This window comes from Garra rufa, chromosome 1 (genome assembly GCF_049309525.1).
Source record: "Garra rufa chromosome 1, GarRuf1.0, whole genome shotgun sequence".
In the NCBI taxonomy this organism is placed as follows: Eukaryota; Metazoa; Chordata; class Actinopteri; order Cypriniformes; family Cyprinidae; genus Garra; species Garra rufa.
Window position 1 is genome coordinate 16542263 of NC_133361.1, and position 12253 is coordinate 16554515.

The window sequence follows — 12253 nt, forward strand, 5'->3', positions numbered from 1 at the left end:
ATCACTGAGTGAAAATCTGTAATGAGCTTGCGTTTGATTTATGATTGTAATTAGGAATGTTTAACAACTGAAACAACTTTAAATCTGAAATGTTGCTGTGGCAGCTAATTGAAATAAAAGACGTTTAAGTTGAAGAGCAACAATTGATACAACTGGAAATTAAAAAAACTGAAATTAAAAATTAATTAAAAAAAGTACTAAAACACAAAATTAAAATAAACATCATTTGACATTAAAAAAGAGTAAACCTATTTTATTGCATTTAGCTGCCACAACAGCAACATTTATGATTTTCATTTACTTTCACGTTGAAGAATTAATATCTTTAAAACGGTAAACTAAAATGAAACTGAAATAAAAGGGTAACACTTTACAATAAGGTTCATTAGTTAACATTAGTTAACCACATTAGTTAACATGAACTAATAATGAACTGCACTTATACAGCATTTATTAATCTTTGTTAATGTTAATTTCAACATTTAATAATACATTATTAAAATCTTGTTAACATTAGTTAATGCAGTGTGAACTAACATGAACAAACAATGAACAACTATATTTCCGTTAACTAACGTTAATAAAGGTTAGTAAATACAGTAACAAATGTATTGCTCATGGTTAGTTCATGTTAGTTAGTACATTAACTAATGTTTAACTAATGAACCTTATTGTAAAGTGTTACCAATAAAAGTAATAAAACATAAAATTACTAATAAAAAAAACCTAAAAATAAAAAATAAACTGAAACACACACATATATATATATATATATATATATATATATATATATACACACACACACACACACACACACACACACACACACACACAAATTTTATATATATATATACATTTCTCTTTTTCATATAATAATGAATAATTTCATATAATGCATGTTTATTTATACATACATAATAAATATACATAGCACACACATTTATTATGTACACCAAATCCTTCATTTTGGATGAGATTAGTCGCGATTATTCATTGCCCAACACTAGTTAATTGATTAAAAATACTAAAATGATAATTAGAATTGAAATAAAATAAGTCCAAAACTAGAAATTACTAAAAACTAAAAAGTGAAAGACATTAAAAAAGAAAAACTGATAAAAACAGAAACACACAACAAATATACTAAAACCTCAACTAAGATTAAAAAGAAAACTATGGAAGCCCATTTTCACCACTGAATAAAAAAAAAAATTAAAAAGGTTTGTTTTATATCTCACAATTCTGACTTTTTTTCTCGAATAGCAATAACAAAAATTCGCAATAGCAAAGAAAAAGTCAGAACTGTGAGATAAAAAGTTGCAATTGTAAGAAATCAAGTCAGAATTGCATGATATAAACTCGCAATTGTGAGTTATAAAGTCAGATTTGCAAGATATAAAACAACAAAATTACGAGATTAAAGTTGTAATATTTCAAGAATAAAGTCTGAGTTACAAGAACAAAGTGGAAATATTACGAGAATAAAGTGGAAATATTACAAGAATAAAGTGGAAATATTATGAGAATAAAGTTGAAATATTACGAGAATAAAGTGGAAATAATATGAGAATAAAGTGGAAATAATATGAGAATAAAGTCGAAATATTACAAGAATAAAGTGGAAATAATATGAGAATAAGGTGGAAATATTACGAGAATAAAGGTGAAATACTATGAGAGTAAATTCGAAATATTATGAGAATTAAGTTGAAATATTATGAAAATAAAATCGAAATATTACAAGAATAAAGTGGAAATATGAGAATAAATTCGAAATATTACGAGAATAAATTCGAAATATTACGAGAATAAAGTCGAAATATTATGAGAATAAAGTCGAAATATTATGAAAATAAAGTCGAAATATTACAAGAACAAAGTTGAAATATTACGAGAATAAAGTCGAAATATTACGAGAATAAAGTCGAAATATTACAAGAATAAAGTGGAAATATTACGAGAATAAAGGTGAAATACTATGAGAGTAAATTCGAAATATTACAAGAATAAAGTGGAAATAATATGAGAATAAAGTGGAAATATTACAAGAATAAAGTGGAAATATTACGAGAATAAATTCTAAATATTACGAGAATAAATTCGAAATATTACGAGAATAAAGTCGAAATATTACAAGAACAAAGTCGAAATATTACAAGAATAAAGTCGAAATATTATGAGAATAAAGTCGAAATATTACGAGAATAAAGTCGAAATATTATGAGAATAAAGGTGAAATACTATGAGAGTAAATTCGAAATATTACAAGAATAAAGTGGAAATAATATGAGAATAAAGTCGAAATATTACAAGAATAAAGTGGAAATAATATGAGAATAAAGTGGAAATATTACGAGAATAAAGGTGAAATACTATGAGAGTAAATTCGAAATATTATGAGAATTAAGTTGAAATATTATGAAAATAAAATCGAAATATTACAAGAATAAAGTGGAAATATTACGAGAATAAATTCTAAATATTACGAGAATAAATTCGAAATATTACGAGAATAAAGTCGAAATATTATGAGAATAAAGTCGAAATATTATGAAAATAAAGTCGAAATATTACAAGAACAAAGTCGAAATATTACAAGAATAAAGTCTAAATATTATGAGAATAAAGTCGAAATATTACGAGAATAAAGTCGAAATATTACGAGAATAAAGTCGAAATATTATGAGAATAAAGGCGAAATACTATGAGAGTAAAATGAAAACAAATGTCAGAATTGTGAGTTCATATCTAGAAATTCTGACTTTATTTCTCACAATTCTGACGTTATATCTAGCAATTCTGACTTTATAACTAGCAATTGTGAGTTTATATCATAGTTCTGAGAAAAAAAGTCAGAATTGTGAGATAAAACATCGAAATTACCTACAATTACCTAATTTTATTTTTTATCCAGTGGAAATAGGCTTTCATAGAAAACAGAACATTTCAATTCAAAATATTAATAAATACCTCATAACTAGCCCTCCTCCTGACTGAAACAGCAGTTAATGAAGAACAGACCCTTACACACAATTAACGCTGCAGGTTATATTCAGAATGGCAAACTGCTTATACATACAGTATGCAGTAAGTATGCTGTGCACAGTATGTATGAATACCAATATAAATGACTACAGCTGCCATAAAGTGCAGCATACAACCAGAGAGCACTGTAAGAAATGCAATGCGCTTGACTTGACTTTCCATTTCTAAAATGATGAACCAGAAGTGACATGAACCGAGATTTCTAGCTCTTTAGCTCTTTAGCTCTTAGAATCAACATTACGATGAATCAAATTGACAGGACAAGATCTCATGGACATTATATTTTTCTGACCTTAAACAAGACACAAGAAGAGATGAATTATCACAGAGTTAAACAAAACACACGTTACTGGATAACAAGAATTATGAAGTGAAATTGCAGTTTCTGCTGATAGAGAACCGTCCTTAAATCCCCTCACAGGATGTCAAGCGTTGTTCCCCGAGCGGCCCAGCAACGGACGCTGATGGCCGAAGGGTGGAGCCGCATTAATAAATCTATTCTTAACCAGCCGCTGCCGTCCAGCCCCAGGACACATGAGACTTCAGTGCCGAAACACGCCATTAGAGTCCATTAGAGCCGCACGCTTCAGCTCCATCCATTTCCTCCCTCCATCTCTCAAACTTCTCCAGCTCTCATCTTTCTGTTTACATCTCACGTCTTTCTTTAAATCTGACTCTTTTACTCTCTATCAATGAAGGCATTGAGAAATAGCTTCATTAAGGGATAGCACATTCAAAAATGAATGGCTCTTTTCTATACAACAGCCAAAAAGAACCAGTCCATAAAACTGCACTATATTATAAGTCTTCTGAAGTCATATGATGCATATTGTGAGAAAAAGACCCAAATTTACCTCTGTATTTGCAAAACCCTAATCAAACACACCTGAACAAGCTAATCAAGGTCTGAAGAGTTACTAGAAAGATACTAGAAAGACTGAGTTTTAATTAGGGTTGGAGCTGAACTCTGCAGGGCTGCGGCTCTCCAGGACCGGAGTTCACACCACTGCTTTAAAGAATCTCTATGATGATGTTAGGCTGATAACCTCATCAGAGTGAGTAAGATACAGAACATGTCTGTAGCGGTAAGACATACCCTGAGTGTCTTCTGTCTGTTCGGTGGCCTGCATGGCTTTACGGATCTGCATACGAATGATGTCAATCTTCGTCTTACTGTCCTGCAGCATCTGCTGAGCTGACTGAAGCAGTTTTTTATCCTAGAGGACAGAAAGATCGAAATGGTCATAGCTTAGATGGAAATAGTAAGATAGACATGGTCAGATGGATAGACATCCAAATAGACAGTGAGATGGATAGACATCCAGACAGACATTCAGATAAATTGACATCCAGATAGAAAGACAGACATCCAGATAGACAGTCAGATGGATAGATAGTCAGAGAGATAGGCATCCAGACAGACATTCAGATAGACAGACTCACAGACATCCAGATAGACAGTCAGATGGAAAGACAATCAGACAGACATTCAGATAGATCCAAAAAGACAGTCAGATGGGTAGACATCCAAACAGATAGATACACTTTCAGACAGACACACAGACATCCAGATAGTAAGATGGATAGACAGACAGTCAAACAGATCCAAAAAGACAGTCAGATGGGTAGACATCCAAACAGATAGATACACTTTCAGACAGACACACAGACATCCAGATAGTAAGATGGATAGACATTCAGACAGACATCCAGATAGACAGTCAGATGTACAGACATCAAGACAGACAATCAGATAAATAGTCAGATGGATGGATAGACATTCAGACAGACATTCAGATAGACAGTCAGATGGATAGATATTCAGACAGACATCAAGATAGACAGTCAGATGGATAGATATTCAGATAGACATCAAGATAGACAGTCAGGTGGATAGATATTCAGACAGACATTCAGATAGACAGTCAGATGGATAGATATTCAGACAGACATCAAGATAGACAGTCAGGTGGATAGATATTCAGACAGACATTCAGATACACAGTCAGATGGATAGATATTCAGACAGACATCAAGATAGACGTCAGATGGATAGATATTCAGATAGACAGTCAGATGGACAGATATTCAGACAGACATCCAGATAGACAGTCAGATGGATAGATATTCAGACAGACATCCAGATAGACAGTCAGATGGACAGATATTCAGACAGACATCCAGATAGACAGTCAGATGGGTAGATATTCAGACAGGCATTCAGATAGACAGTCAGATGGATAGATATTCAGACAGACATTCAGATAGACAGTCAGATGGATAGATATTCAGACAGACATTCAGATACACAGTCAGATGGATAGACATTCAGACAGACATTCAGATAAGACATCCAGACAGACATTCAATTAGACAGTCAGATAGATAGGCATTCAGATAGACATTCAGATAGTCAGACTCACAGACATCCAGATAGAAAGTCAGGTGGATAGATATTCAGACAGACATTCAGATACACAGTCAGATGGATAGATATTCAGACAGACATCAAGATAGACAGTCAGATGGATAGATATTCAGATAGACAGTCAGATGGACAGATATTCAGACAGACATCCAGATAGACAGTCAGATGGATAGATATTCAGACAGGCATTCAGATAGACAGTCAGATGGATAGATATTCAGACAGGCATTCAGATAGACAGTCAGATGGATAGATATTCAGACAGACATTCAGATAGACAGATATTCAGACAGACATCCAGATAGACAGTCAGATGGATAGATATTCAGACAGGCATTCAGATAGACAGTCAGATGGATAGATATTCAGACAGGCATTCAGATAGACAGTCAGATGGATAGATATTCAGACAGACATTCAGATAGACAGATATTCAGACAGACATCCAGATAAGACATCCAGACAGACATTCAATTAGACAGTCAGATGGATAGGCATACAGATAGACATTCAGATAGTCAGACTCACAGACATCCAGATAGACAGTCAGGTGGATAGATATTCAGACAGACATTCAGATATACAGTCAGATGGATAGATATTCAGACAGACATCCAGATAGACAGTCAGGTGGATAGATATTCAGACAGACATCCAGATAGACAGTCAGATGGATAGGCATTCAGATAGACATTCAGATAGTCAGACTCACAGACATCCAGATAGACAGTCAGGTGGATAGATATTCAGACAGACATTCAGATATACAGTCAGATGGATAGATATTCAGACAGACATCCAGATAGACAGTCAGATGGATAGGCATTCAGATAGACATTCAGATAGTCAGACTCACAGACATCCAGATAGACAGTCAGGTGGATAGATATTCAGACAGACATTCAGATATACAGACATCAAGACAGACAATCAGATAGACAGTCAGATGGATGGATGGATAGACATTCAGACAGACATTCAGACAGACATCCAGACAGACATTCAAATAGACAATCAGATAGATAGGCATCTAGGCAGACATCCAAATAGACATTCAGATGGATAGACTTTCAGAAAGACATTCAGATAAGACATCCAGACAGACATTCAAATAGTCAGTCAGATGGATAGGCATTCAGATAGACATTCAGATAGTCAGACTCACAGACATCCAGATAGACAGTCAGGTGGATAGATATTCAGACAGACATCCAGATAGACAGTCAGGTGGATAGATATTCAGACAGACATCCAGATAGACAGTCAGATGGATAGGCATTCAGATAGACATTCAGATAGTCAGACTCACAGACATCCAGATAGACAGTCAGGTGGATAGATATTCAGACAGACATTCAGATATACAGTCAGATGGATAGATATTCAGACAGACATCCAGATAGACAGTCAGATGGATAGGCATTCAGATAGACATTCAGATAGTCAGACTCACAGACATCCAGATAGACAGTCAGGTGGATAGATATTCAGACAGACATTCAGATATACAGACATCAAGACAGACAATCAGATAGACAGTCAGATGGATGGATAGACATTCAGACAGACATTCAGACAGACATCCAGACAGACATTCAAATAGACAATCAGATAGATAGGCATCTAGGCAGACATCCAAATAGACATTCAGATGGATGGATAGACTTTCAGAAAGACATTCAGATAAGACATCCAGACAGACATTCAAATAGACAGTCAGATAGATAGGCATTCAGATAGACATTCAGATAGTCAGACTCACAGACATCCAGATAGAAATTCAGGTGGATAGATATTCAGACAGACATTCAGATACACAGTCAGATGGATATATATTCAGATAGACAGTCAGGTGGATAGATATTCAGACAGACATTCAGATATACAGTCAGATGGATAGATATTCAGATAGACAGTGAGATGGATAGATATTCAGATAGACAGTCAGATGGATAGATATTCAGACAGACATCCAGATAGACAGTCAGATGGATAGATATTCAGACAGACATTCAGGTATACAGTCAGATGGATAGATATTCAGATAGACAGTGAGATGGATAGATATTCAGATAGACAGTCAGATGAACAGACATTCAGACAGACAGACAGAAATCCAGATAGACAGTCAGATTGATAGACATCCAGATAAATGATCAGATAGAAAAACAGACATCCAGACACACACTCAAATAGATAGACATATAGATAGACATCCAGATAAATATTCAGACAGAAAGACAGTCGGATAGATAGATAGACATCCAGACAGACAGACACCCAGATATACAGCCAGATAGACATACATCCAAACAAACAGAGAGACAGTCAGATATAGACATTCAGACTGATAGTCATATGAACATTTAGATAGACACCTTGATAGGCAATGGGAGAGACAGACATCCAGATAGAAAGAGAGTCAGGCAGACAGTCACATAGATAAACTTTCAGACAGACAGTCAGATATAGACTATCAGAGAGAGAGAGAGAGAGAGAGATTTAGAGAGATTTAGAGAGATATATAGACATTCAGTACCTTGGTAACCCCATTGGCATAGATGGGGATCATGTTCTCTGCCCCCTGTTTGACCTTTAGTTCGATGTTGAGCTGTCGCTCCAGAGCCTTAATCCTGTCCTGATTGGCTGAGGAGCGACCTGACGTCCCGAGAGACTGAAGGTCATCTGCAGGTCAAAGACAGGGACAAACATTCATCTGGGGTCATGGTCTAGCAGGATTATGAGGACTTTAAATATATACATCAGATTGCGGTGTTCAAAACAAATTTACATTGTCCCTGAATATTCATGTGCACTCATCAATAATGTTAAATTTTACATTAAACCCATATTTCGTACAGATGTCCTTAAAGGTAGGATTATAATGATAACCACTGACCTTTGCTGTCATCATGACCCTTGACCACAATGTGGGCGTCCAGCTCCTGCAGCTGAGTGTGGAGCGAGTCCAGCTTGCGGCTGGAGCTGCGTAACTGGCTCTCCACCTGCTGGACGTTGCGTTTGTCAGTGGTGGCCCGCCGCAGGTTCTCCGCGCCCGCTTTTATTTTCAGCTCCTTCCGGATCTCCCGCCGGATCCTCTCTCGCTGCTCATCCAACCGCTGCTGCACACTGGAGTCTGAGAAATCAGAGTTCTGGTCCAGTCCCAGCTGATCCAGGACGGACAAACCATCCGAATCCTAGGAGAAAAAAGAGGGGTCATGGGTCAATGCAAGCAGACTGGGGCATAAAAAATGAGACAGAGTAGATAGATAGACTGATAGACAGATAGACTGTCAGATGGATAGGCATACAGATGAATATACAGTCAGATGTATAGACACTCATATATATAGACATCCAGATAGATAGATAGTTGAATGGATAGATAGAAATCCATATAGATAGACAGACAGACAGACAGACAGAGACAGTTAGATGGATATACATTCAGATGAATAGACATCCAGATAGATAGATAGATAGATAGATATCCAGATAGACAGTCTAATAGATAGATAGATAGATAGATAGATAGATAGATAGATAGATAGATAGATAGATAGATAGATAGATAGATAGATAGATAGATAGATAGATAGATAGATAGATAGATAGATAGATAGATAGATAGATAGATGAAAATGAAAACACAATGAAAACAGAAGTACAGTAAATGTTTGCAGTTTCTGTAATCTGAATTCCCATCTAGTTATAACAATGATGGTTTCACAGAAATGAATTTGAAAGACAAGTGTAATGTTCAGTTCTGCTTGTCAGTATATAGTTTAGTTGCCACTAAGTTCCTCAAAAAAAAAAAAAAACCTCTGAAAATCCATGTGTTAATGACAGATGTTGCAGCAGTAAACATAACACTGTTTCCTGGTGGAGTGATATAAACCAGTGCACACTGATTTCAAAAGACTGAAACAAGGAGCATGATGTCTGAGATCAGGGCTCAATGACGGCGCTCTGCTGTACATTGATTCAATATGACCATAAATAACTAGCACACAGCGGGACATAAACACACCACCTGCTCTTAGACCACACGATGATGCTTCAAACCTTGATATAATCTCAAGAGTCACAAAAATCTGTTTCAGTAATCAATTTCTAGTATAACTTCAAGCACAAGTACAGCAAAGCAGCTAAGGATCTAATACAGTGTCAATCAATCAAGTGCTTTTAAAATTTCCTCTTTATGCAGCTGTAATTGAAACGACTGATGTTTTGTTAGTGATCAGTAATGAGTCAGCAGCGGTGTGAGAAGAAGCAAAGGGCAGCTCTGCGGTTCAGCGCTCATGCTGAGGAAGTCAACAACATCAAGAGAAACCTTATAATCGTGGATAGTGTAACTGACTGTTGACTCGCATACAGAAGTTCTCTTTTGCGCTTTGTTTTCGTTGGCTGATACTGACACAAGAGACACTGAGAATCGCACAGACTGAGCTGAACTGTAATCAAACATCGGCCAGCTGAAATATAACACACTTGTGCACTTCGCACAGCCATTTAAAGACTAAACACACGTCTGGCAGTGTAAATAGAGCAGGTACCAGACTCAAGACACCGCAGAAACATTCAGCCGCGTTATATTTCAGCTGACAGAGAGCAAACGGCACACATGAACATTGTGACTCAATAAGGAAGTTCTGTCGTGAGCAGCTCACTTACAAAACACACAGGAAAAGTCACTTCAGTACGACCAACACACACATTAAACACAGAGGAAAGAAAACCCACAATGAAATCTCTTTTAAATCTCAATAGTTCCTTCAAGCTCGGTTGCTAAAGTCTCCTGCTTCTCAGTGGTTTCTCCCTTTGGAAAGACCCGAAAGTTTCAGAAAAGATCTCAATAAAAATTCTGCAATAAAAAGTCAGAGATCTTAATGTGGACACATAAACAAGCATTTTTCATCAAATGGATCTGAGATGCTCTCCGTGTTATTTTTAAAGCTCTACACAGTCAAAATTGTAAATAAAACAAAGATTATTGTGAGCATACTTTGCATAACACTATTTCATTCTTTCACATTCAATTTCATGATTGTTGTCATTTTATAATCAAGAAAACTGTCTTCATGCTTTGAACTTTCTCCTCTTCTACAACTACTTTAATTTTCCTCTCATGTCAGCACCTTCGTATTGAGACACGTTCACCATCCAATCATTTAGTCCAAAAAAATCAAGACCTGTCCTAATTTTATCTTCATATCCTGTTTCACTCAGAGACACGTCACATTACGGAAGTCGAATGTTTTGTGAACACCACTAAGCACTACAAACACAGTTCAGAAACATCATAAATGCAAAAACGCAACAACTATAAACTATCATTATCATGATTTTTAGCTCACAAAGGCTTAGTTTAGGCCTTAAGGGGCTAATCAAGCCAAAAATACAAATTCTGTCATCATTAATCCACCCTCATATCATTTCAAACCTTAAGCTTTAAGAGATTAATAATGAAACAAAGAACATGGAAGATATTTGAAAAAATGCCTGGGTGTTATATCAAGTAACTAAAACTGAAATAAATGTTAAATGTAAAAATAGTTTACAAAAAGGTTCCATTAGTTAGCTATGGTTAATGCATTAACAATGAGGAATACATTCCTTGCCATATTTGTTAATCTTTGTTAACTTTAGTTGACTACAACTCATATTAGCTCAGGTGTGATAAATAATATTAACAGATATAACTTTTGATTTTAGTAAATGTTGAAAATTACTACGATTTCACATCACCTGACATCAAAAGATTTATAAACGGAAAGTATTTTTCAATGTCTGTTAACTAAGATTAACAAACAGTTTTGCCATAAAAAATATAGTAATGACAAAATGAGTTACTAAAATTAAAACTGAAAATATAAAATAAAAACTAACTCCAACTGTTAATACTACTACAATAGTATATTAAAGATACTAAAGTAACTCCGATGTTCTACAAAATATCTTCTATATATTTCTAATATCTTCTGTTCCACAGAAAAAAATAAATTCATACAAGTTTGGAACGACTTGAGGGTGAGTATTAGGTGAACCTTCTCTACAACAAATTGAAGACGCTTCGATGTGAGATTGAGCTCCTACCGCATGTTCGGCCTCCGCCGGGCTGGAGGGAAACTCCTCCAGCGAACAATCTCCCACATCTCCTTCGCTGTCCATCACCACCACTCCTCTCCCGTTCTCCTTAGATCTAACACTGTTATGTCTGTTATTAGAGCCACTGACACCACATATAGCGATGTCTTCCGCTCAGAGAGAACGGCAGCAACAGCTTCCTGTTCATTTCTACATGACACACAAGAGAACGTCTGCTGTTTGCACAGGAACACACACACATGGGCACGTGGATGGTTCGCTTTTGAAATCTCTCAACCAACTTCCTGCTCAGAGATGAGCTCTGCAGCTTGGCACCATCACATGTGTGTGTGTTTTAATACACAGTATGACATTTGTGAACTCTTGTGACTGTTCTGAACCAAAGAGGAAATGAAACTGTCCAAAAAGACACACATAAGTGCACCATCCGAACACACTGTCTTAAATTCACAACAACTGAAATACCGTTTCTAGAATGATGAACATTGAATAATGTCCCCAAAGTCCATCTAAGATGTAGATTAGTTTGATCCTCAGATTTAGAGAAATCTTGCAGTACATCACTTGCTCACCAATGGATCCTCTACAGCAGGGCTGCCCTACCCTGTTCCTGGAGATCTACCTTCCTGCAGAGTTTAGTTTCAACCCTGATCAAACACACCTGTCTGTAAT

The 12253-nt window shown here is 35.8% G+C and overlaps 1 protein-coding gene across 1 annotated transcript in view; it reads right to left on the minus strand.

The window, feature by feature from the left end:
- pkn1b (protein kinase N1b) overlaps nucleotides 1-11721 on the minus strand; it is a 26071-nt gene extending 14350 nt beyond the window's left edge. The window contains exons 1-4 of the mRNA XM_073822825.1: nucleotides 11570-11721; nucleotides 8373-8670; nucleotides 8013-8158; nucleotides 4142-4262 (exon numbers count right to left, since the gene is read on the minus strand). Coding sequence (XP_073678926.1) covers nucleotides 4142-4262; nucleotides 8013-8158; nucleotides 8373-8670; nucleotides 11570-11644 — 640 coding nt within the window. The 5' untranslated portion in view covers nucleotides 11645-11721. The remainder of the gene's footprint in view (nucleotides 1-4141; nucleotides 4263-8012; nucleotides 8159-8372; nucleotides 8671-11569) is intronic.
- Nucleotides 11722-12253: the final 532 nt, after the last annotated feature.